The sequence below is a fragment of the Microchirus variegatus genome, assembly GCF_963457635.1.
Source record: "Microchirus variegatus genome assembly, chromosome: 5".
NCBI classification, from domain to species: domain Eukaryota; kingdom Metazoa; phylum Chordata; class Actinopteri; order Pleuronectiformes; family Soleidae; genus Microchirus; species Microchirus variegatus.
In genome coordinates, this window is record NC_139806.1 from 16,301,026 (window position 1) to 16,328,996 (window position 27,971).

General features: G+C 39.4%; 1 protein-coding gene across 2 annotated transcripts; it reads right to left on the reverse strand.

Moving 5' to 3' along the window:
- Positions 1–15: 15 nt before the first annotated feature.
- On the reverse strand, positions 16–27,971 carry eif2b3 (eukaryotic translation initiation factor 2B, subunit 3 gamma). Of its 2 annotated transcripts, none has more exons than XM_083889863.1 (12): positions 27,707–27,971; positions 26,075–26,240; positions 24,643–24,791; positions 19,993–20,152; positions 19,752–19,863; positions 13,389–13,478; positions 10,036–10,172; positions 9,653–9,843; positions 9,157–9,219; positions 8,853–9,001; positions 4,824–4,927; positions 16–241 (listed from the first exon to the last, which is right to left on the reverse strand). In XM_083889863.1, exons 2-12 carry the CDS (start codon positions 26,220–26,222, stop codon positions 189–191), a joined length of 1,356 nt encoding a protein of 451 aa, XP_083745989.1. In that variant the 5' UTR covers positions 26,223–26,240; positions 27,707–27,971; the 3' UTR covers positions 16–188. The 2 variants fall into 2 exon arrangements, with proteins under 2 accessions (XP_083745989.1, XP_083745988.1); XM_083889862.1 differs by having other exon boundaries at positions 27,699–27,971.

Genomic DNA, 27,971 nt, shown 5'->3' on the forward strand with positions numbered 1-27,971 from the left:
AGAATAATGGTTGAAAGCAGAACGGTCTTTATTTGAACACAATGTACAAAAAAGCCAAGAGGAGAGTGTGAAACAGTCAGGCAGCATCCGGGCTTCTGAACGGTCATCAACAGATGAATTAGACGGCCCTCAGTGTTTTGCTGCTCTGTGGTTGGACAATGAGACGTTGCCACTCCTTATCCATGGGACTAGATCTCCATCAGCTGGTCCATTCCAACGATGACCTCATTAGTCCTCTCAGCTGGGAAAGAGAGATTTAGAAACAACTGTTTATATTAAAGGCAGATTTTACTGCTAACATGAAATGTGGTCATAATTGTGTTTTCAGTTAAAGGGGTCATATTATACCCTATTTCTCCAAGTTAACCTAGTCCCCTGGTGTCCTAATTAACATGCTTTGGTCAAAATACCATAAGAATGAAGCACCACAGCATTTCCATCACCCTGCCTAAACAGCCCTGTTCAGAACGCTCAGTTTAGTAGTATATCTTTAGGTCTACTTTAAAGGTCCACCTTGAAAAAAGTAAAACGAAACTTAAGGGACAGGAAATGACATCAGCCACAGAGGCTACTGGGAGCTAACAGCAGCTAGCATTCGGAAAAGTGATCAATTGCAGGCTCTAGCAGGCACATTGCCGTCATATATAACATGTATCCACTGGACAGATAAATCCTCTGAGGCTGGAAGTTTGTGTAGGACTCTGTGCTGCACTGTGGAGCCAAGAATAGAACTTTTCACGGACTTCCGGTTTTCTGATACTGTTGCCCCCGCGATCAATTTCTCACACTTCGCCGACTGTAATCGGTGCACACTACCTAACTACATCCAGTCAGCTCAAAGAATTGATCGACTGCGACTGAAGTTGCGTCAGGTCTTTATCCCTCACCCACTAACAGATTTCTGTGCCATGCCGACTGTGCCCAACTAGTGCTGACTGGTGCAGACTCTGCCCAACTGTGAATAGTGGGTAAAATTGGGCAAAAGAATCTGTCCCTAGCTTAAAAGTGCGATGTTTTTAACAAGAAAAAACCTCTTAAGACACATAAAGAGGAAAAGTACCAGTAGCAAGAAGAGTCTCACACACTGTCTGAACTTGCAAGTATACTTTTAAAAAGTAAAAAAAAAAAAAGGAATCCCATGATATTGTTAATTGTTACTAATGCGTTAAGACAATGATATTCATGTAACTATTTATAAACTGTTATAACATATTGTCTGTTAGCAATACAACACACATACTATGACTGTATTAAGTGCTTGCAACTTTTTACTGTACACATATGATTACCATTGGATTACTCATCACGTTATTTGTGTTAAGTGTGACATCACACTGACAAAAATGGAAAATAAAGGATGCCCAATTTGTAGTTAATGGGCTAACACATGCATCTCCTCTGTATGGTGCTTTCATTTATTTGAGTTCACTCCCAGAATCGTCTGTGTGGTAAGACTTAGGTCACGCTGACCGCTACCTGAACCTCACTAAAAGAAATAGATGATGCCTGGAACGGAGTCTGCCAGCGTTTTCTCACTATCTTTCCTTTAAAACCCAACTCGGTTCAGCATGAGGAGAGCAGCCTCTCCTCCCTACCATCCTTCCATCCCCGAGCACCAGTGCTGATCCAAAGCAAACGGTGGAAGGAGAGTAATGTTCCATCCACACAGGCAGGTTTTAGTGTGAAGGAATCTGTTGCTCAGACTTGGTTTATCCTGCTGTGCCATGTGTGTGTGTGTGGGCATGTGTTTAGGGGAGGACAAACAGTGCATGGGAAGCAGAGGGAGTGACTGGGGAGAAAGGGACAAAAGTTACTTAATTTGGGCGCTTTGATTTGTCAGTAACTCAAAGAGTGTTTGTCACGACATATGACTGCACTGTGTAAAGTAAGTTACACACCTTTTAATTATGGAAAACAAAATGCAAATCATGGGTAACTATACTTTTATATTGTTCTAAGTTATTGTCAGGAGGCTATCTCACAGTCCATAACTATTAGTATTTCTTTTCTTCAGCTGGGTCATACACAGTGTATTTTAAAATAAGACACACAGAGAGGTTTGTGTCAGTTAAAGGTGTATGATTTGTTTCACACTAAGTGAAGCTATTTCACGTTTTAATGGGTAGTTTAATGAGTAGTTGATTGTTAACCACACTGAAATGTGCGATAGTAAATAGTTGGAAACTGCATGAACCAATTTTAAATTATAATAACGACCCGATTCCCTTCTGGGTGACCATTTATTTTAAAGGACTAAGTAAAAAAATAATGTAAAAAGAGGAGGTGGGGTTTTTTTGGGAGAGAATTTATTCATTTACTAAGTTTGGCAATTGGTTTCCCCTTTTCTCTATACATTCAACTTGAGTTAGGGTTAGGCTTGTGTGTGCGTGTTATCACTATATAGAATAAATATACCTACACTGCATTTCTGGGTTTTGTCTCAGACCTTGTGCTTTCAATGGTCAGTAAGTTAAGACCATATGTGTTTACAAATCAAGAACAGAAAATAGCCATATGTTTATAAACAAGATTATAACTTGATTTGGAAGTGCTTTTTCGGACCAAATTTAGTTACAAATTTAAAGCAAATCCTTTAATTGGAGTCAGCATGCATCCTAACATCAGGGAAGAGTTTTACAAGGAGGCTGACAGCGAAATGTGTGTTTGTCCATGTATATAATGTATAAATACATGCATGTGTGCGTGCATTTGTCAAAGCAGCCGGGGGGTGAAGGTATGTATCTGTTGAATATAAACACCTGATATAGACCTACATGTGTGTATTTTACCAGTGTGTGTGTGTGTGAGAGACTAGCTGCTGCCAGGGTGGTCCTTCACCACTAAGAGCTTCAGCAGTTGAGTGGGTGTGTAATGTTTTTAGCAGCCTGAGACTATGGTCAACAATTGAGACTGGTGGCAAAAGACATTCAATGCGTTACCATGCACGGGTAAGTCAACCGACGTCGTTAAGTTGGACTACTGTCCTTGTCCCAGTGTACAAGCACTAGTAGGGAATCAATGTATTGAATGTGTCTTCCTCTGCTCCACTAGGAGGCAAAGCCCTTTCAGCTTGATCGTATTCAATGGTTTTTGGTTCAGCATGTCTTCCCATCATCCATTAACTTTAAAATATCCAATTGTTTAGGCTGAAAGAACACTGGTCTGGTACATGCGAAAATAGCTACACTCCCAAATGCAGTATCAGGGTGTGTATGTCAGACGTTGATGTAGAAATTAGATGTAGTACAATTTCAGTTGGACTATGTAAAATGGAATTTAAAAGTCCACTTTTAGTCAGACTAACACAAATATAATTTTTTTTTCCTAATGTCATGTAAACCAAATTATTTTTTTCTTAACATAAAAAGGGCAGGTTTATAGGTTTATAGTTAGTGCAGTGAATTATGTTAATTAAGTGATCAGATCATCACCACAAAATAACTTGAGTACTTGTTGTTGACAAAGACAGTTTAAAATGATGTGAATGCGTTGTGCATTGTGTAGAAACACAAGTTCTATAAAAGCAAATATTGAATAGAATAATGAGAAAAGAAAATCACATTTGTTTTAATGTTTCCAGTGTAAAATGGTTTGGATTTCCTTATGTCTTTTTGCCCACATAAAATAAGAAGGTGCTGTTGTAAAGCGTTTAAAATAATATCTGAAATAATATGAACTGAAACAGAGTCCAACAGATAAACTCAACTACTGCTCTACTGAAATTATTTTGTCTTTTCAGTGTATAAGCAAAACCACTATGATTTAAAAACATAAAGTGATGTCTACAGGAAAGATCCTGCCGGAAAAAACAGATCCAGCTCTCTCTTCATCATGCTTATTAAGGGTTTCATTGGCAGTGGACAAACTGCAGTATATATTCTTTATATATAACTGCCGTTAAAATTACCCCAACATCACATTTTGATAAAAAAAAAAAAAAAAAAAAGGTATTAGAGCACAGTTTTTTCACACAATTAGGCCACTCAGTGTGTAAGCCAAGCTCGCCCTCTCTTTCTCTATGTGTGTGTGAGCATGGACGTGGCTGGAAGCTGCTGCTGTTGAATTCCGGGTGGTCCTGCTCTGGCCCTGCTCTCTAACCTCTCCATCAATGTGACACACACACACACACACACACACACACACACACACACACACACACACACACACACACACACACACACACACACACACACACACACACACACACACACACACACACACACACACACACACACACACACACACACACACACACACACACACACACACACACACACACACACACACACACACACACACACACACACACGTACACACACACACACACACACACACACACACGTACACACACACACACATACGTACACACACACAGAGAGAGCTAGCTTTTGGGACAACAGGATTAAGGAAAAAAAAAAACTAACAAATCTATCACACAGACTTCAGAATTAAGAAATGATCCTAGTTGGCACTGTCTGATACCACACACATACATAAGCGCCTTTTCTCAGTCAGACAGAATATACAGCAACAATAAACCTGGACATTACAAACTCTAACAGGATTTAATGGTACAGTGGTGGTGCAATGACGATAGCTCTATTTTTTTTCAGCCTCTTTGTTTTTACCCATTTGCGTCATTGGAACAAAGTTTTCAATCCATGTTAGAAAGGCAAAATAGTGAACCTAAAATCCACCCACATTTATGCTGTGGGAGCATGAAATACCACACTATATCAAGAGCATGAAGTCAGTGAGATGACTTGTCCCAAATAGTAAAATCACCATGGGTGTGTTTGTGTGTGCATTCGTGTTGGCCTCACCCTCCGGTTCGATCCGCTGACCGTTTCCCACCAGGCAGTACTTGAGGTCTGCTCCTCGGCCGATGACTGCGTTACTGCAGATCACGCTGCCCTGGATATTACACCTGAAACATGACACACACAAATAAGATAATCTCATCATCATATCATCATCGTTTCATCTGTATCTAAAAGCTGTGTTTGCCAACAGGGTGTTCAGACCTCCTGTGCATTCCCAAGAATTAATATGGGGAAGTAAAAACCTTGAGTTAGTTCCCTAGGAGGGGAGCCAGTGTTTAATTTCTGTAACCAAGTGAACATTTTGAGTGATTAAAGATGAATATTTTGCTGGGAAACATTTTGCAGGCCACACTGGATATTCGTACATGGTTCACATTCTGTTCTCACACACGTAGAACGGTACATACACACAGCTAAGCACATTCATACTGGGAGCTGCCCAGAACAACCACAGCCTTCCACTGTTGGCTGCTGACCTTCCACCCTCCACAGTTGTGTAGTGAGCTTCATGAAGGAGGTCAAACTGACAGAAGAGACATTCAGCCAGTTTCCTCATCAAGCTCCTAACCCTCCCACCTGCTTCCAAGAGTCAAACATACCCCACCGAATGACCGTGTTGACGATGATGTACATGTTTTCCAGTATCGTATAGAGCAACAACAGGTCATGCTATGTGGGGGCAATGTTTGTGTAATTAAGACATTGTTGGTCCTGTGCTACAGTCCCACCTGAACGGGCAGTGCCAACCCACCATGCAGCAGGTTCACATTCAGCCAAACCATCACCATAAAATTCTTGGAGAGGACACACAGACAGTCTTGTGTGTCCTCCGTTGACTAATCGTGGAGGGTGTGTATGTGTGGGTTTGAGAATGTGTGTGTGTGTGTGTTTCAGTAGCACGGAGAGCCCAGCGGAGAACACATGTTGATCTTGCCCAGGTTGTGACGCACACACACTTGGCCCTCTGCAGCGCACACACAGACAGGTTTGTATTGGCCCAATCTGTTCAGGTGGTTAGGCCTAAAGGGAGACTGAGAAAGGAGTGTGTGTGTGTGTGTGCGTGTGTGTGTGGTGTGTGTGTGTGTGTGTGTGTGTGTGTGTGTGTGTGTGTGTGTGTGTGTGTGTGTGTGTGTGTGTGTTTCTCTCTCTGTGCGTGTGTGTCCAGGAGGAGGTGGTGGTGGTAGATGGTGATGGGAGATTACAAGATTCAGAGTTTTGTAACATTAGAGAGTGAGTGAGAGAGAGAGAGAGAGAGAGAGAGAGAGAGAGAGAGAGAGAGAGCGAGGAGAGAGAGAGAGAGAGAGAGAGAGAGAGAGAGAGAGAGAGAGAGAGAGACCACCAAAGAAGCTTCAGAACTGAAACACCGCTAATTACTAACACCAGGGCTCCTCCTTGCCATGACCCCCCATCCTTTTTCCCTCTCCTACACACACACACACACACTTACATGTCAACCCCCACCTTCAGTGCCAACCCCCCTGTAAATTTGACCCTTACTATCCCCCTTACCAAACACGCAGCGCTTTGTCAACAAGCTCTGGTCAGCTCCAAACAAAGAAATGAGAAATGCTAGGGGTTTCTGCGACATGGCTGAGGTCTGCTAATCCCCTCATACTGGCTTTTTCTTTCCCTTCTTTCTCCTTCCTTCTTATGTCCTCAAAGAAAGTAAAGAAAGACTTGCAATTTCTTTATTGCGGTGCTAGCTTGCTTTCCCCTCGCTTCTTTCTTTCTTCCCTTCTCCTGTCTTTCATGCCTTTGTGCGTGCACCTACATGGGCATGATGAGGGTCCCCATGTTGGCTGGCTGGGGTCCCTCAAAGGCTTAAGAAGAGATGGAGAGACAGAGAAAGAGAGAGGACAGAGATGGCGTTGAGGCCTTGATGGAGAGAAAAGAGAGGGAGGAGTAAGAAATTGAGATAAAGGACAAGGAGCTAGTGAATGAGTGAATTAAAGTTTCTTTCCACCACAGCTCCTGGCTAAGAGACAGGCCAATCTACATGCTAATTTTACAGTTTGCACAAGTCCTCTTTTATAGCAACAATGCAGTTATTGGCTACAGTTAAAACCAATCCTGATGTGCAGTAATGGCACGAACCAGGATCCATCACTATTCAGGCTGACTTTCTTCATAGTTGTTGAAACCTGGTTTAACGAGGTGACATTTCAGCTCAAGAAAATCTTCTACTCCTGAGGTTTAGAGAAGGCAAATATGCTGCCACATTTAAGACAGGTACCTTTTTTAAGTTCATAAATTGGGTTATGTTTATTAATAAATACATGTACGAGACATAAACAGCTGCCAATCCCACATGATATTCCACAATTCCATAATCAGTGTGTTTGTTTGGAGCTGGTCTCTGGCTGGTTGCACACCAAAAGATGCATTGTTCACTCAGCAATCCCTGTTTGACCCCACAGAGCTCAGAAAACAAAACCTGTTGCACCTCCCTTCATCTGACACACATGCGCAAGCATCTGTCTTAGACACACACACACACACACACACACACACACACACACACACACACACACACACACACACACACACACACACACACACACACACACACACACACACACACACACACACACACACACACACACACACACACACACACACACACACACACACACACACACACACACACACACACACACACACACACACACACACACACACACACACACACACACACACACACACACACACACACACACACACACACACACACACACACACACACACACACACACACACACACACACACACACACAAACACACACACTCATTTGTACACCAAACACTGAATGGATGGATATGCAGTGAATGTATTTGTAATTGGGGGGGGGGTTAATAAGCTAACAACTGAGAGTGACTAATGATTAAAGAAAGAAAAACCAAACTGAATACAATATTTATATCAAAAAAAGAGTGGAAAAAAAGTGGTAATTAATTTGTTTTTCTAATTAAGTTAAGATAAGTATATATTTAAAGGAGGTCTATGCTCAGCCTCAACCAATAAATTCAGTAATGACATACTTCATAATACGAGTTGGAACAATTTCAGACAGTGTAATCGTACTCATCTTTTATCTGACAAACAGTAACTATTAACTCATGGTTGCATAATTTCAGTGACTCATCATGGGTTCCTCTTGGCATAACATACCTGAGGTGGAGGGGGTCACAGGAGACGTGCTTTAAGCTAAGCTGTCAAACACTGTGGATTTTTCAGTCTGAACGTGTGGACTTGAGTGATGTGCTTGACGAGATTGCTTGTTTACAAGCAAAACTCTAACTGCACTTGGGGCAACGACTATTATTCGCATCACTGCTGGTGAAATATAACCAGACTTTGTAACGTTTAGCCCTTTCCATAGTGACTTCAGTTGGAGCAGGTCTATGTCTGTGTGGCTCTCGCTGCCAAGACAGGCAGCAGGAGCTAGCCCCGCCCCCTGCCCAGACAGGCAGCAGGCTGGGACAGAGATGCATACAGACCTCTCCTCACGATTGGGAATGGTGAAAATCCATCATAGACAATCGGCATCATTTTTCTTCCCAAAAAATACCATTAGCAGCACCATCAACATCAGCACTTATTGATATTACTACTTAGTACTTCAAAATATATCCCCGGGGTCCATTTAGTACCGGGTTTCGGTACCCATCCCTGTAGCAGCAGCAATAATAATAGTAGTAGCTTTTCATTTCATTGAAGATTAAAGATGTTTATTAACCTCTATGAACGGAGATTAATGGATGTTCATTACAAGTTTTTCCTGGCAATGACAGATGATTTATTTAACTGTGAAACCTTTGCTTCCTAATCACCGCAGTGTGCATGTACTGACTGAACACCGCCTGATGAGATAAAAGCAAACGGGAGGATTCAAACTTTAATTCATGAACATGCCTCAAGGCTGAAATACTTATTGAGGCTAAATTAAAGTGTTGGCACAGGCACTTCAAAGAACATGTCACCAACGAGTGTGTGCATGTGCATGTTTTTAGAGATGCGTGTGTTCTCACCCCTCCTCGATGGTAACCCAGTGCATGATGATAGAGTTGGCCACTTTGACCTTCTCTTTTATAGTGGCCGAGTTGCCAATGGTGGACCTCTTGATGGAAGTCTTATCCGCTACCTGGCACTGAGAACCAATGATACTGTCTGATCCCACCTGAGGGCAGAGCAAACATACAGAAACCTCATCATTTGTAAATTTGAAAGACACAATAGCGAGCGAAGCTAAATAGATAAACGGACTGAAGATGAAAATGTGAGATACTTAACTTTAATTACAGCTAAGATTGAACAATTGAACATCATTCTTACCTGACATCTCTCAGAAATGACAGCACTTGGATGGACTGCTGGCTCCTCAAACATCTTTGGGGCCTATTAGGGAGATGGCATGGAGTTAAAAGCCCAAAAGAGAAGGCACACAAAATTCAATTAAAGTCCCTTATCTGAACATAATATGGACTTGAAAGTCAGGCTGAACTACTTAGGAAAATATCTTATTTTTATGACATTATGGCTATTGCCATTAGATTTGCGCAACTGTTTTTTTGAGTCAATGCTCAGTCCAATACTCACTGTGTGATAGATTTAAAATGTGATGAAGCATTGCATCACAACACAACTTTTAGAGATACGAACTGTATATATGTAATATTAATATTAATTAATAATATTACTTCAAAAGAGAGCAATACAATTATACAGGAGAGATACTTTGCACTCAAATTATTTATACAGTATACATAATGTTTGTAGCATGTATAGAAAATGCACATTTGACAATGAGAGTTTGGTGGTGATTACTCACCAGTCTGTTTGCTTCTATGTAAGCAGCGAGAGTGTTGACACGGTAGCACAGGCCCTGTTCCATAATGTGCACATAACATCGCAGCTTTCCTCCATGGTAAGCCTCGCTCATGTCACCGTGATGGTCGTTCCAACAAGAGCGCTCCTGGGCCAGCTGGAGTAGAGGCTCGTCCCGTGACGAGAGGAGGATTTCTAAAGAACAAAGTGACACAGAAGAAGAAGCAGGTAGAAATAAAAACAATGATATATGTAAATGTTGACAAACATAGGTGTTCTCCATACTGATGCTACTGAATATGATCCAAGGCTATTTTACAAAAATGTTAAAGTGATGTGGTTTATTTTCTGATATTGTTATGAGTATTGTCTGAAAAGAAAACTGACCGTGGTTTGCAGGGCAGTCGGTCCTTTTCTGGTTCTGATCCTCTGCATCCTCTTTGGCTCTGTGACTGTTGGTTGTTTTGGAAAATTGCTTGCGTACCAAATATGGTACCAACTCACCACGGATTGATGTGAAGGATCTAAAATACAAAACAAAGAATAGATGTAACAAGAGAAAACATGCCAGAAAAACAAAGCAAACTCGATATCAGTAACGGGGGGAAGACATCCTGATTTAATGAGCTTTCTTTAGATAATGGTAAACTTCTTGATTATCAGTACAGTAAGCACTCATGGAGCACAAATCTCTGCCATGGTCTCTCAATTTCCTATCTTGATCACTAACAAATCTCCCAATATCTTCCTTGGGCCATAACCAACACCCCCATAAATTGTACATTCCTAAAACCACCCTGTATTGAGATAATGGAAGAGAAAATTAGTTAATAATCAACTGAACGTCTGCACACAAAGTATTCTGTATTAACTAAAAACTAAAACGCATAAAAGAGCACTTGGCTGCTTTGGGGAAAAGAACAAGGTTGTGCCCAAAAAATTAAAACAAATAAATACTCCTTTTTTTTTCTATAGGTCACATTTGAGCATCATGTGACAAACAGTGCACTACTGTGTTGGCAAAGTAGACATTTACAAATAGCACCATTTAAGATCAAATAGAATTGCATGTGATTTGTACAATTAATACATCCTAAAGAACTTGCAGTAACAGCAAGCAATATACCAGAATTATTGTTTAGTACAAAAAACATTATTGTTACTGTCAGAAATATGCATATTACCACCACATTTGAACCAAATGTAGTGGACGAAACATACATTTAAGTCTATGTAAATCTGAAGGTAATTTGGCCAATCTCTCCTCATCTTTGCTCTGCGCTCTGTGCTGTGCCCCCTCCAACTTGCCCTCACTTACTTTCTTTTAAAGGGAGATTAGAATTTCCATCTGAATGACAGGAGAAAAACAACAGTTACTCTGTCCATTTCTCTCCTTGAGCAGGAGAGACGGATAAAGAGAATGGAGGAGAAAGCAAGCAGGACAGAGGAGCTGTGAAAGAAAGTCCAAAATAAAAAGAGCTAGAGACAGAAATGAGTCATCTAACAAGGGAAGATGATATATGGTTGAAGAGGGTGTAGTAGTGATGTAATGATGTAAGATTTATATCTATGGAAATGGAAGTGGAACCTCCCATCTTTACCAAAAAATGGTGCGGAGATATAGTTGTGAGTGAGTTGTGGGATCCGTGTCAGATTTGGTTTAGGTTTATCTATGAGGAAATTGCAACTCCTTTAGTGAGGACACATTCGATTTAAAAAGAGCATAATATAACTACTGGTAACAACAGATTTCCACAATTACACATTGGCACACAACTGTTCCAAATTTCGACTTAATATTCATAACAGCAAGGACAGATAACAGCCTTGATTTGGAAATGTTGGCACCTTTGTGTTCTCAACATTTCAATTTTGTCTGGAGTGCATCTGCATCAAGTCCTGTTGTCATAATGTTTGATATACAGTAGATATAAACATTCCCCACTTGCCCACTTGGGCAGTATAGTGTCTCCTCCAAGCTCAGCTCTTCTGGACATCTCAGATGTTGTTCCTGGAATCTGTTGGAACCACTCTCCAAGTCTGGGGATTACAGCTCATTGTGCTCCTATCACCACTGGGGACCACAGGTGCCTTTACTCCCCACAACTTCTCTTGCTCCTCTCAGCCCTTGGCATTTCTCAAGCTTCTCATGCTTCATCTTCTTGACGTTGCGATCGCTTGGGATTGCCACGTCTATCACTACTGCCCTCTTCTGCTGCTTATCGACAACAACTATGTCCAGTTGATTAGCCACCACCAGTTATAACCAGCAGCATTAATTTGCTACCAATATTTCAGACACTGACTGAAATGCCTTTTCTGAGATAGTGCCTATGAATGAGCTTCTTATCAGTGGTTGCTTTGGTGTTGTAATCTTACAACAAGAAATCAAGCAAGTGGTATTTCAATACAAAGTAATTTTGCAGTAACATCTTTGTATCGTTGGTGAATACGATACTTTGGTTTTATAACACACAACACTGACCACAGTTGATATGAAATGATGAAGTTGTGTTAATAATGACAGCCCAATCAAGTTCAGAAGTTCATTTTTATATATTCCAGGGGACATACTGCCTTGACATTTTTACTCTACATTTTAGTTTTATAAAGGAAAGGCTCTGCTTGTAAAATAAGGTCTATTTTCCACTGACATTTCAGAAATGTGCAGAAACATGAGTGTGCGAGAGTGTGGTGACTGTATCATTAAATTTATCCCTAAAAAATCTATATAATCGCTAATCCCAGTTCATAGAATATATGCTTATATCACAGGTCATTTAATTTGTTTTTCCTTACTCCAACCAGGAGCACGGGAGTCAGCGCAGGTACAGAGGGCTCTACTCGTCACTGCTTCACTTCTGAGGCTAAAGGCCTAACAGCCTGCCTCAGTGGCACATAGTAAAACAAATTAACACCTCACAAGAATATCCTGCTAACAGGACCTTTCAAAGCTTAACACACCAAGCAAGCACATTTAACACTTCACACAGATTAAGCAGAAAATTTGTTCCTGTCAACTGTATGTAAAAGCTGAATGATTCGGGGGAAATATTATTATTATTTACTTTATATACTGTTTATATGGAAATTGTTTCCAGATATACTGTGACAGATTCATAAAGTGATGACACATTATTACATGACACCATTAAAAAAAGCATTATATATAAATATACTGTATATTGTGTATATTTAATTGACATGGAACAATAGAAGAATAAATAAAGTGCAGTGTTTATGATTTGCCAATTGCACTTTTGCAATTTCCATTTGATAACACATTAACTGGTAATACAACTCAGACAAAGACACATTTTCTAATTATTTAAAAATAATTAAAGGTGCCATATGTAAGAATGTGGCCAAAAACGGTTACTACATTCAAATTCACAATACCGAGGTCTTTCAGGTTTCGTTTTCTGACATAACTGGCAACCCGTGGTTTCTCGGCAGCTGAGACTCTACTGACTGCAACGATTGGTGGCAGCGGTAGGTGGCGTCACATGCCAAAACATGATTTCAAATCATAAACATGATTTGCAGTATGCAAAAGATTTTTTTTTAAACAAATATTTCGGCTGTAATGTTGTTGGTGAGTTCAGTATGTTATATGAACATTATTCCTGAGTCTCTGTGACATATTAGGAGGATTTTACAGCCAGTTGCTTTAGATGTATTACATGATGCACCTTTAAGGATAATCTTTAGAGACAGACAGAAATGAGTGAAGTACTCACTTGTTTTCTGCGAGAAAGTCCACCACTGCTTTTTTCAGGCAGTAGAGGTGAGCGTCCACGAGGCCCGTTTTGATGTGCATCCTGGGATGTCTGCAGAGAAGACCGAAGCAGACACAGAGTGAAGTTATATTAAAGTTAGTCTTTTACTGATTTACCATTAGCACTCAATTCTTAATTAGCAAAACAATCAAAACACAAAAATTAAGTAATTCATTGACTATTAGAATTATTATCTTGAGTAAATGATTTGTTGTTTGGTCCATGAAATCGATCAGTGTTTCTCAAACAGTGATGACATCCTCAAAACAACCAAAGCTATGTAGTATTCACATTTAAGAAGCAGAAAAATCACAGAACTTGCACTCAAACGTATTATCAATACAGCTGGAATTAATTTAGTCATTCAATAATAATTGATTAATCCTTGTAGTCCTACATATACCTACATACTGTATATGTTGTGGTAAAGGGATACACTATAATACATCTATTGCTTTTAGTTGAAGGGAAATCAGCTCCTCTTCTTTTCCACATTTGCTGTATTGTGTTTGCTTCGCCTTTACTAAACTTCATCATTAATTCACCTCCTCCTTGCAAGAACATGTGATGAAAACCAGACAGTGTCTGTTGTCGTCTGTCAGCTCCCATAGTTGTCACCCTGTTTATGCCGATTGGAGGGCCACATGCACACACTCATCCATTCATGCTGTCACACATGGACACGCAGATAAGTCTGAACATGTGACATTTACGAAGCGAGAGCCAAAGGAAACCATTGCATCCTCCGAGGTTCAATAAAAAAAACTTCACCATCACCCTGACAACCTATCCGTGTCTTCCTCTGCCCTTTCAATCATTACATCATAAAAACTGCAGAGGGCATTGTTCCTAAAAAAAATGTTTTTTTATGTTTTAGTCCATTTACTACAACTCACATGAACCTTCTCGTATTTCAAAGCATGATGTTGTGATTCCAATTTCAACGTTGTAAAAGCAAAAAAAAAAACATGATTCTAAAAGTCTGTGTCTCATTACCACACAATAAAGTAACTGACGAAAATTAAAGGCAGTCAAGTTCAATGTTTTTTTTTTGGTTTTTTTTGTACGTACACAGTGAAGATCAGATCTGGGCAAGTTCATTTAATATCTACACCTTGAAAGCAAAATCTACAATAAATATCATATAGACACAAGTTTGGATGTATTAGTTTGTTTTACCCAACACCATGTTTATATAGTGTATATTATGTGCATGCATAGTATTGAGGTATAAATAAATGTTTTATATATATTTTGTGAGCTATGACTGAGCCACAGTAACAGGTTACTAAAAAACAAACATTAATATCCAATAAACATGGAGATTTATCAAGAGTGCAGAAAGCTGACCGTCCAAGTTGATGGTTTACTGTAGTTTCAAAGTAAAAGACACTCTACGCTATACTCTATGAAAATCACATTTGTGTCCAAATGATCACTCGACAGGCTTCAAACTACTGAAGGTGACTTACTAAGGCATCAGGGTGTGTGCAGTTTGGATAAGAAATGCAAGAGACATTGAAAAACTAACAGCAGGCACACACATTGAACTGGCACTGCAATAGTCGAGCATCACCAAGGATATCTATATCTCTATTTGGAGCCATTTGGAGCCACCATCACAACATAATCAATAGTAAGTTAGCAAACTTACTGGGTCCATGAAATATGAAAGATTATTACATAAGACTAATTGTAAACCACATTCATTTCAATTGTGTGCATTTCAATGATTTTTGCCTCAGTAAATGCAGCTTAATTACATCTAAGATTAGAACATTTCCACAATAAAATTCAGTATAACTTCATCTTACAAGATAAAAGTAATGCATAGAGAAACTGGCAATAACTACACAGCTGCAAAGTTCCAAGATGTGATATTGTACATGATGTGCGCGATATTGTTGGCAGTGGACTGACTGAACTTAACGATGATACACCTGCAGTTGAAGAAACAGAGTTTTCCTAAAAAAAAAATTATAATATTATTATTCGCTGTTCCTTTACCTTCCCATTACTCACAAAACGATTTTCCTCTCTTTACAAGGTAGTGCAGTATAACTAGAGTGACTAAGGAGGATTGCTTGGTCACAAACTTTTCACAACCAGATGCTGAAAGCTATAAATCCATGTGCATGTGTGTTCATCTGTGTTAAGGCATTTTATTTAAAGCATTAAAACACATGTGCGTGCACACGTGGACACATTCTGTGGATGTCAAATGTAGTTATTCATACAACATTTCCCAGGTGTGTGCCTGTGTGTGTATATTGTGAGCTTAAAGTGGAATTTATGGGAACACCCAGCAAGTGACATCAGTGTTCAACATGAACAGAGAAAAGAGAAAGAGCTGGCAATAACAGTATTGTCTCCAGGTATGTATGTGAATATACTGTGTCTAATAAATTATTGAGTGAATAAAACTGATAGCAAGTGTAGGACAATGGGGCCCTGAAATCTATGAGGGGAAAAAAGAGGATGTGAGGTTCCCTTTCATGTCAAAGGCATGCGAGTAATCAGTTGGTCACAATGAAGGCCAACCCATGTACATGCTACAATTTGTTGACATAGGTGCTATGTAATATGTAGATGAAATTAGAAATCAAAATAAATTAATGTATTACCATTTAAGGAAATACAATGGAAATATTGTCCAAAAACCGAAGTAATTTAGTTCATTTTCTAGAACAAGTCGAAATAATTATACAGTAAAAATAAATGTATGCTTGATATTTTAGTAGAAATAGACACATTTCACCATCACAAAATGAATGAATAAGGCTGGGATAAACCCAGTGGACAGAGAGCAGTGAAGCAGTCAGTAAGTGCCTACTGTTGATCTCATGGCTACAAGAGCTCTACTCTTTGCAATGTGTTCCATGCAAGTTTTTCTCAAATTTTTACATTGGCCCTGCTCTCACCAGGTTTGTGCTGCGATATAATCAGAGCCTCACTAGGTTCAATAGGTTGACCAAACAGAAATGGGCCACAATTAAATTTGCACAAGTCACTGGCTTGTGTTTTTTATACATACAGTCATTAACTACATTACAAACTTCATTTTTTTCTCCTCTTAACATCAATTTCTTTTTTGTTTTTAAAATAGGGATGCATTCACACTGGCTGTGTGGAACCATTTTAATGGTTGCCATCCCTTCTGATTCAAAACACTGAGCACTGGCCACATGCTAATTTATAAAAGTACACATTTCCCCAAAAGCCCACACCAAACATCTTGCAAACAAGGGTAAACATCTTGCTTTTCCTAACAGCACCATCATGTGACTTCTGGTTGTTGCTAGTGCTGTAGCGCTCAGTGTCAAAGGGAGCAGGAATTTACTGCCTCTGCAGGCAGGGATGACTCAACCCTTGGATTAATGACTGACTACTTAAGTACCACTACAGTCCTCAGTGGGAGAGAAGACTCACATCTCTCACACTCTCACACTCTCAAAAGCACACAAACACACAGCGTAATGTCTTATTTAGTTACAACTAAAATCCCACAGCGGACGATGACTCAGATGCAGCAGAATGACTGTTATTGCCCTCATTAGTCAGGTTTCCACTATAGGGCCAACAGGGCTGAAAGGCTTACGGCTTATTCAGGACATTCAACTATTGCCTCCAAAATAAAATCTAGTCTGACAGACTCTTTATTGAGTTTACTCGCATATTTTAACCTCTGCTATTCGACTGAAATACACAGTGGTGTCATAGCATTTGGGTAGATCTTTACATGTGACAAAACCCTCACATTCAGCATGTAACATCATTGCCATACGGATGTGTACACCATACAAATTAAAATGCAACAAGCGTGTGTTAAACATGCTAAATAACAACTTAATATTTTGAACGTTTGAATGTCATCTGGCTATGGTTGTGGAGCTTTAGCACTGCCAACTGTTAAACATATGATAAATCTTTGGAGGTGCTTGACTGTTGAATAAGACTACTATGAGCATCATGGTCGAGTTAGTTGCAAAGCCCAAAACCACATGACTGCTGTGTGGGAGCATGCTTATTTTAAGGCAAATGACCAACAACCTGGAGGGGCTTTTGCTTTAAATTTACTGTCAAAAACAGTAAAAACACACATGTAAAATACAATTTATGAACCCACCACTCTGTTCAATTTGCCAAGTCCATCCCAGCAAATAGACATTATATGTTTTAAGTCAAAATAATAGTGTCTTGTCTTATAGTATAATTATGGCATAAAATGAACAGAAGGCAACCAATATTATTGATTGAGGGAGACAATTATTTCATGACTTTGACAGACCTTGTTGAATTAAAACAGGAAAGGAACACGGAGTTCAGCACAGTCATAATTTATGCAGTGAAACTCTTTCAAAAAATGTTATCTTGTCCTTCCGGTGTAGGTTGCAATGGAAGTCATTTAATTTTTGGAACACACAAAGTGTGTGAATGGGTGGTGCCTTCATTGTTTACAGATGCAAACCAAACCTCCAATATTTTAAAAGGTCATTGCAGTTAAGACATGCTTCGATAAACAATTTAAAGCATCCTCAGTTGCCCTGCCTGGCTGTCTTTATCATGATTTAAAACAAACATATGTCAACATTTTAGTGCGCTACTCTGTTCTTTTTTCCCAATACACAGTTAACCACTTCACTGGGATTGCGTCCACAAGATACAGACAGGTGGTACTGTGATGTATGAGTAGAAGCTCTGCAGGAGCCTCTTCACACTGTTTTAAAGATTCCCAGGTCAGACACTATTATAGTATGTGCACAATGTTTTTAGCAAACACACCCCAGGCCTGTGGAAGCTGTGGCAAAAGAGACTTTGCTACAGACTAAGTTAAAACAAAAATAGAGGGTGAAGTAATAAAAATAAAGGGCTGTGACTATGATTTAGGATGCTTGCAAGGATTTAATGTATCCACGAAATCTCTAGAAGAAATACAAACTTCTAAAGATAAAAAAGGAGATCATGTTCTGATAAGCAAGCCTTTCACCCTATGTCGGCTGGGACTGCCACCAGCAGCCTGTGACCCCCATGTGGGGGATAAAGTGGTGGATGGATTAATAAACGATGGAACCTGTTGTGTATCCGAGTTGTGCACTTTGACTGGATGGTACTGATGTGCAAAACAGTCCTATCTTGTAAAACTACCTACTGGTGGGTTATAAAAACCCAGAAGTCTGGGATTTATTGTGTTTTACCTGAGGTGGAGGATTTTTTTCTTGTTAATCTTTTTGTGTGATTTAGTAATAGACGTGTGTATGAATCATCATTAATGTATTCAATTGTCATTATTAACTTATATGTCTTTTAATGTCAGCTAGGAATGTTTAGCTGTGGGCACCATGTGCTTCCATAACACTGTGATAACATGGGACAATTTTCTTCCATCTATGTCCACATCAAAGTTGTGTTTCTTTGTGTGTTTTTAAAAGCAGTTCTTTCTTGCTCTATCTATAAAGTATATAAATAAATACAACACACACACACACACACACAAGGGAAGCATGCAAGCAGCTGCTCTGTCCCCCTCTTATTGGCCAGAATTTACAGTGGCTTTGGCTCCATGAAGTATTTACGAGCTCCCAAAACACCCTCTCTCACACACACATGCATTTTGGGGCTTACAAACGAAAAGCTACCTAGAGTACTCTTCCTGTAACAAAAATCCCACACATCCACTACAGAACACACAGTCTTCAAACACACATACTCTGATTAAAAACCTAAACATCTGCTCCCCCAAAGCTAAGAATCTACAGATGTACACAACACAGTTATCATCAAACCACACACATTCAAAGACACACAGAATGAACCAGGGATGAGTTTTGAAACAAACAGAATTTAACAGGCCCTGGGGCTAAATTATTAAAAACCATAACATTAATAAGCTGAGACATTATAAGTCCCAGAGTACCAAAATATATTTCCTATTTACTACTGCATATTTTATCTCACAACTCAGTTTATGATTAGGATGATGCATTTTTGCTACTCCCAAAAGAGAATTCTCTTTCTCACAGAGTCTGTGTGCAAGAGGCGGGGGCAGCTCTCACCCACTGCAACAATCCCACACACACATGCACACACGCACACAGACTATTACTGCTTTCAGACATGCAATTAAGTCCATAGGTGCTGAACATAAGAACATAGATTTCAGCACAAGCGGCTTAGGACTTTCTCCTGCCAGCGAGCTAGTTTCACCTCTGCATGATATCAGACTGCAGTCATGTAGTAGAATGCACAGGGAGTGACAACAATAATGCACATTTCTTTTAATAATTTAACAAATTTGAGTAGCTTTCTCTTTGCCAACTGACTTACTTCCTCATGATGGACTTCCTAATTGAAAGCCCATCCTCCAGATCTGCCTCGTTGGCCATGAACAGCAGCCGTTTCCCTGATGGATCAACACCAACAAAGTCTCTCTGTTCAGCTAAAAGAAAACATTACAGATATTATCATTACATATGTCAACAATTACTTTCAGCTTTGACACATAATGAAATAAAAGTTACATCATACAGAATACAACTAGTTTTATTTTCATTAAATACTCAGTTACCTGTCTTTTTCTTGCCCTTCTGTCCTGGGACTGTCTCTGTAAATTCATGGGCTTTGCTCATCAGCATAGACAGTGTTGCATTGTGGGCTCTAAAGAGATCAACCACCTCATGAAGTGCCACATCGGTTATAAGGTCACAGCTCATGACCAGGATGTCCGTCTGAGGAAGGAGGATGAAAAGATCAACTGAGACTTTGTGATTTGTTGGTTGGATTTCATGAGTAATCTAAAACATTCAATATCAATATAATATGCAAATTCTGGTGGCAAAACTCAAGAGACACTCTTGCTCAACACCCTCCTAATTTATATTTTGCATATTGTTTTTTCAGATTACCCATTTTCAGTAGTGCAGCTTTATAATAAGTAAACCTATTAAGATTGAACAACCATGTGGCTACAAAGTCAACAGTGCATCAGTCACTTTAACAGGCTTCCACTGGTGTTACATGTCTGCATGTGTGTGTGCATGTGGGTGCGCCCACTGTGTCTTTGTGCAGCATCCATCTGTCTGTCCAGTGATGAAGGCTGTCAGCATAACAACTAATCCCACCATTAGCAAGCGCCACTTTAATGACAAAGACATCTTTACTCCGTGTGTGACACAGAGAGAAGGAAAATAATGAGTGAGAGAGAGAGGAGAGGGACAGCCTTTGAGCGGGAATAAGAATCATCTACAACTATTGTCAGGAGATCAGAGAGAAAAGAGACACTATTAAAGACGACTGTGTAATGTAGGGATGACTAAAGAGAGCCAATCAGCCTGTCATCAATAAAGCAATGGAAACATTAAAACTACAGCTTGGATGCAGAAATCAGACTAGTCCACAGGAAGGCTACATCTTGTATATCTTGTATATTTGCTTGCAATAAAAATATTGAGAAGCAGCACACAAAAAGTGGTAAAATTGTGAAATTTTTGTTTTAGAACAGTGGGACATGCAAGCCCGAGTATAACACAAACTAAATAGAAGTATTTTGATAACAAACCTGAAATTATTGTGTGTTAATAATGTGAACAGTTTATAACAGCTGAGAGGAGATCTGTGGGTGAGCGTGACAGTAGATGGTGGCAACACTGGGGTCAAGGGTCAAACAGTTGACCGAGAGCTAACTCCGAGCATAACCTGGTCTGGACCTGGCAACAGGAAGCTGCCACAGCAAAGCTGGAGGTGTCTGTGGGATATCGACTGACACTGAGACCTTTCAACACTCTTCTCCGCCTATCACACACACAGAGGCAAGCTTGCACGTTCAGAAACAGAGCTTGCAAGCATGTGCACACACACAAAGACACACACAAGGCCTGCACAATACCCACAAACAGGCACTCAGTCAGGTGGCAGCAGAGTGGAGTCAGCTGGAGAGACAGAGACACTTTGGCCTTTCAACAGCCAGAATCTCTGGACAGGTCAGGACCACACACACTGATACAGAGGCTCACTCACTCACACACACACATATACACACAAACACAGTTAAAGTTCATTTCTGAAATTTAAGGACACAATGGAACTTGTATGGTGCTTCTTTTTAGGCTTCCTTTTCTTTCCTTTTTAACAAAAATATAAGTTATAATAATATTGTTATATAATAACAGTGATTAACAGTTGTTTAATAGTAGTAATGGTGATAACGCCTCTTCCAACAATAGTAATAATAGTTATGAACTTGTCCATATTATGGATTTTTAAATATGCTAGAACTTATACGGATAATAATTCATCAGGTGCCATACATTGTAAAAGAACAAATTTTACAATTTGATTAGATTGATTTGTAAATGACTACAGATTGTTACATATAAATCCACAGACTTTCACGGCATAATCTGTTTTTCAGTGCAAAACCAAGAAAATAAGAAATTCAACAAGATGTCAGGCAAGTCACAATTCTGAAGGTTTCAAAATAGAGTCCTGATTCTTATGGGTGGTGTCACGACCGGATGCCACGGGTGCAAAAATTTTAAGGACCAGTTTCAAAATGAACTGCGGTTAACAGAAAATATTACTGTACAGAAGAAAACAGGAGGACAAGCTCAGCAGAAAAAAAATGGCTAAAAAAATAGAAAAGGGGAAAAAGAACCTTTAATTACTACAGTATGTTTACTTTGTCCCCCTCACAAAAATCCTCAGCCAAATCTCTCACTCCTATTTCTCTGACTAACATTGTCAGAGCAAAGGTTCACTTTTGAATCTGTAACTCTAATTTACTGTGCATCTCTTTTTGCCTGCATAGACGCATTCTGCCAGGTGATTAAGCCTGAAGGAAAAAGAAACAAGTCAAAGGGGCTTTAAGTAACCAAAGCAAAAAGAGCATGTAAAGTACTCCTTTCACTTGTTTGGATTATTGTGAAAGACCTGAGCAATACTCAGGAATATCCGTCCACTTTTGTGTTGCATCGCTGTTTGAAGAGTGAACAAAACAAAATATGCTGCTTCTAATCTCTCTTTTCAGTAATCAAGAGGGATGACCCACTGTGCTCACCCGGAGTACACACCGGTTCCTGTAAGCAGTTTGTTTGATAGGACACACCAAATCCCCTCATCGGACAGTGTTTGTGTTAAGAGATGAGTGGGTGAGTGACTGACTGTGTGTGTGTGTGTGTGTGTGTCTATACTGTACTCATGCGTCGCTTTGACAGTTTGAGTGATCTCTCTGCTGGGATTTGGCAGACCCTGGTTACGGTTCTTCACTCATCACCCTCCACTGTGTGAGCGTGTGTAACTCAATGCCTCTAATCTAGCTGGCTGCTCAAAGGATTAGGAACTTGACTATTCTCAATGGGAGCATGCTGGAGCTAGTCCTATTTAAGTGCGTGTGTGGTTATACCGTGCATCTGTTAAAGAACTCTTGGGCGAACAAAATAATATGAATCTGTACACACCTATTCAAATGACAGAGGAAAAAATAAAACATTAAACTTGCTTGTCACAACAAATTTGGCATTTTGAGCCTTTGATAAATCTTTTCCAAAAGCAAATCCAAGAGATTTTCCTGTGAAGAATGTACTGAGCTGCAGTGGCAGTGCACTTAAGTCATGTACTGTGCGTTTGATGTGGTAAACGCTGAATGAAAGAAGGTATCTTGAAGCATATTTTGATCATGTTTCAACTGTGCCCACTGGGGATAAATTAAATTTCAATGCCAAAAAATAAAGTGTGAACTAGGTTTGACGAACAAAATACTACCATCTAACTCAATTATGTTTTTTAAAAAATGTGCTTGTGTTTGGTCACTGTTTTACTTAAAGTGAGAGTTTGTGCAACATAATTAAGCTTACTGCAAGTTATGTTTCCAAAAAACAAAATCCGAACATAAATAATAATATCAAGCGAATCGCTCCCAGAACGCCTCCTTCTCTGTAGCTTCACACTTGACTGAGCTTGTGATTTCTGTTTTACAAAGAGTCAAAAATGTAGAAGTGTGACTCTTATATTGGTAAATCTTTAGTAATTCAACAAGCCCCGAACATTTGGGACACAGTAATTACATGGTATTAAAAACAGCTCTCTAACACTACACCAACTATTTGAAAATCAGTGATAGCCAAACAATAAACAAGAGCAATTCCTTGAGAAATACATCAACATTTCTTAACTACACTGAGCCTCATAAAAACATGTTTTAATGGCCTCAGGAGGCCAGTCAGAACCATGGCACATACAGAGGGACGACATATACCCAAATACAAATGTTGCACAGATGTGCATGACTACAGGATGAGAATAAATGGTGCACTGGGTAAACTGGCAGCACAGGGAGGTTTGAGTCTTAACCATGACCTCATCTGTTTAGAGAGAACTGGATGAGGGAAAGGACGGAGGGATCAGCAGGCAGGATACAGAGGGGGTCTGGAAATTGGGGTTGAGGGTCATGGATATCATGTCAGCATGTGTAAACGTGTGTGCATGTGTGTATTTTAAAAAGGTGAAATGAGGCACTTCAGCAGCCTTGGCCATCCAGGGGAGGGAAAGGCATGGATGAATGGTCACCCAGCAGTACACACAACTCCAACCTCAATCTCTCCCACAGTGTTTGTCATTTTTTTTTTACATTCTACTTTTCTTCAGTTTTCCATGTATGGGGTAGACAATATACATACACCAGAAAGCATCTATCTTCAATTACAAAACACTGGCTTGCATTACAGTGACAATTGATGGATATGGCATGTGTCATGTGGCCTAAAACAACTTATCCTTGTTGTCTTGCTCACATTAAAGTAATAAAGGGTAAACATAACTTGTATACTGATAAATGAAGAACTGGCAAATTCTCATTAATTCACAACAGTGTAGCTTTGAGTCACCACAGAGAACATAAAGGTTGAAGACAAATGGGTGAAAAGGGTACAGACCAGTTCCAGTAATGTGAACCTAATTTCCTGGGACTTAAAATGGCCATGGTGATAGCACCCTTGCAAATAATAACAAGTCTTCTGCATTTGTGTTGGCTATTTTCTTTTTTTTTTTTATCCAAATATCTTCACATTGATGTATCCTCTTTGACTTATATACATGTACAGATTGGTTAATCATTTCAAACAGAATTCAATGACAGTCCAAGTGCTTGGACAAATAGGTAGAGATGCAATAAACAGATTAGACAGAAACTGATAACTAAAATCAATGTTTAAAAAACACACACCTTGATCTTCTGCTGAATGTGTCTCAGAGCATCTGCAGTGCCCATGTCTCCATCTTCCTGGATACAAACCACATCCAGTTTCATCTTCACGTCCATCTTCATTGTGCTCATCATCTTTTGAACTTCTTTGGTGGTAATTATTATCACCTCTAGAAACAGAGTTAAAAACAAATATTTGTACATCATATACAGTAGATGTTGAATCCTTGACATTAACTGTTGTTGGAGAAGAAAAGGAGATGACTTTCTGGACTTCCTACTTCATTTGAGGACTGACACTGTATGAAACATTAAACACCTAAATAAGTGCAGAGAATTTCAACAGCAAAAACACCACTGGTTGTAGTTGTTTATAAAAGATACTGATAACATGATATATTACAAGACCACTCTGTAAATCTAAAACACTGCAGAGTCCTTCTACTTTGAATATCATTGTCTACATACAATGTTTTATACTGGGCATTTGTTCACTCTTGCTGTGTCAGCCTAGTAAAACCAAATTGCAGAGCTTTGGCTAGCTGGCTGCACACAGTAAACTACTGGCCACACAGGATGATTATGTATAGAAAGCCAGTTTTATTTAAGCTAGCACGGACCTACAGGCTTTTATAACGAACAGCGCTGTTTACTAGCAAGAACACTACACTACAACAAATCCCTTTACAAGCCCAGAGTTTCTGAGCCCAATGTATTCTGCAGTGCAAACGTCTGGACTGTAAATCTTGACAGGAAATGCACACCTGACAATGGCTGATGATGTGCCGACAAGCTGGTAAAGGTATGACTAGAAAAAGCAGCAAAGCTAAACATGTTATAGGTTTTTACACATTGAAAGGAGAAAGTCAACCTTGCTGGGGGAAATTGGATGCGTCATGCACTCGTGGAATTAAAAATATTACTATGTCTTGTTCTCTGAGTTTGAGTTTCGATGATTTGAATTTGCATGAATGATAAATTTAACATCTAAACCTATCAATTAAAGTCACTAATATGAAAAGAAGTTTTAGTACAGTACATATAAGTAGAACTTCAGCTAAGTTGCCTCATTTTCTGGATACCACGTGTGGTTAATTAAACTGATTTGAACTGAAAAGGAAAAAAACTGCTTACATAAGGGCTTAGAGATGACAATGTGTATCAGCGCAGGAACCAAGGCCATGAGGGGAATAAAATTGTACTAAGCATCTAAGAAATCTGAAGAATATTCTCCGATGTGTACATGTTACATACAACAATTGAATTAGTAAAACTTATGTCAACAAAGAAAACAAAGAGTTGTGAAATTTACATTCAGTTCATTTCAAATTAGAAATAACACTAGGTCATTTTTAAGAAAGATGTCAATCAAGACAATGTTGTACATATCAGCAAAGAGATTGAGGTACCATCAATGAAAACATTATCAATATATCAGAATATCAGCTCTTACCTTCAAATCCCACCCTCTCCAACAGATTAAGAGGATACCACATAAGGGGCTTGTTGCCAACAGGCAGCATAGGCTTGGGGGTGTTGTATGTCAAGTCAGTCATACGAGACCCCCCTCCAGCTGCCATCAAAACCGCCTGGAGCTCCATGATATCTGATGAGGATGGCTACGAGATTGGGGCAAACAGACAGCTTGAAAGTTGGGTACTGTAGTTTGGAGAGGATATGTATGAGGATGCCATAATATTACTCCAGCTTTTGCACTGGAATTAATAAGGAAGATGTATTTGAACAGCCAGTATAAAAAAGGGGGGTTTGAAACGGCATGTAAACAAAGTTTCATCACTCATATGACACCTCACTATTATTTCAAGGTGAAAAGCTGAAAAAAATTTTGATTTTGATTTTATCATCATGTTCAGATTTCCTAGAAAGATTTGACCCATCCACCCAAAGAGTGAAACTGGTCTTCTCAATTGCTTTATGCCAGGTACGCTATTAGCTTTTCTAAGAGTTAGCTTATCATTTGGCCTATTATAATTCCACATCTCCAGTCTTTTCTGAATATAGAAGAAATAACCCATACATCACTGTTACAATGTTAAAGGGCACATTTTGACTTAACACATCAACACTGTACTGAATCTGATGCACAATTAAACATATTTGTAATTACCTTTAAATGTTTTTAGTTGCTTTCAGTTCAGCGTAAAGCTACTCTTGAACTTGCTGGGCCTGATTATGGCAGTTTGAATCACTGAATCCCCATTATGAGGCTTAGCCCCATTAGTTGTGTATGTATGCCTATGTTTAAGTGTTTTGCAAATACAAAAAATATCAAGAACAAAGTTAAGTTACAAGGCAAGATCCATTAGAGGATATGGACCATGAGGTGATTTAAACTCCCAGGGAAGTAAAGCCAAGATCAATGACAGCCAGAGAGAGAGAGAGAGGTGCAAACAGCCATCTCCAGCAGTTTACCCTGCTGATTTTGATGATGAATCATTCATAAATGCAAACAATATTTAACATGTATTGCTTTTACAATCTAGTTTGTAGTGCAAAAAATTAATTAATGGAAATGGATTAATTTAAAAGCCTTTCTGAAACTTTTCTGTGGTTAATCAATTAAGAGCTAAGACAGGTGTTCAGGGTGTAGAGCAGGAATGAATGTGGACCAGCCATTCTGTTACAATTCAGTAACCCATCAAAATGATAAAAATGTGTTTGTTTATTTAAGGGACAAAAATGCATGTTTCTTTAAGCACAGCAGACCATTATCCCATTTAATTTCATGACCGACGTTATGTCGATAACGGTCGTCAATAACAGAGTGCAGTTATGACAACTCACAGCAACACAGTACTGTTCCACAGTTCAGTCAATGTCCTGTTGTCTCTGAGTTTACAATAAACAGACGCAAATCAGGCTGTGAATGAGGTGAAGAATATTTTAGAATAAATGGAAAGGATGTAACAAACACTGAATTAGCATTTCTTTAAGTGCTAGTATATAATACCGTGTATTGGCATATGTTCGAGGCACAGTGCTAACAAAACCCACGTGAGGACATCCCCAATTAAGTCAATGAATCACACCTTCGCTACGGGGCTGAAATATGAGACAAACGTACCTGTCAGAGACTCCTGTGGTTCGACTACCAGTGAAAATGTCAACAGTGCTAAACACATGCAACGAAGTTGCTGTCAGAGTTGTTAGCACTTGGCTAACGTTGAGCACAGAGCAGCTAACGACAGCGCCGTTTCGAAAACAGTTCAAACGCAGTCGGACACGTACTCTGAAAAGAAAACAAACCGGGAGGAAAGGGACAGTGAACGAAGTCAAATTACTTGCCAAACTGAGTGATGTAGCTTCTGTGGTGGAAAGCTAACCGGTGG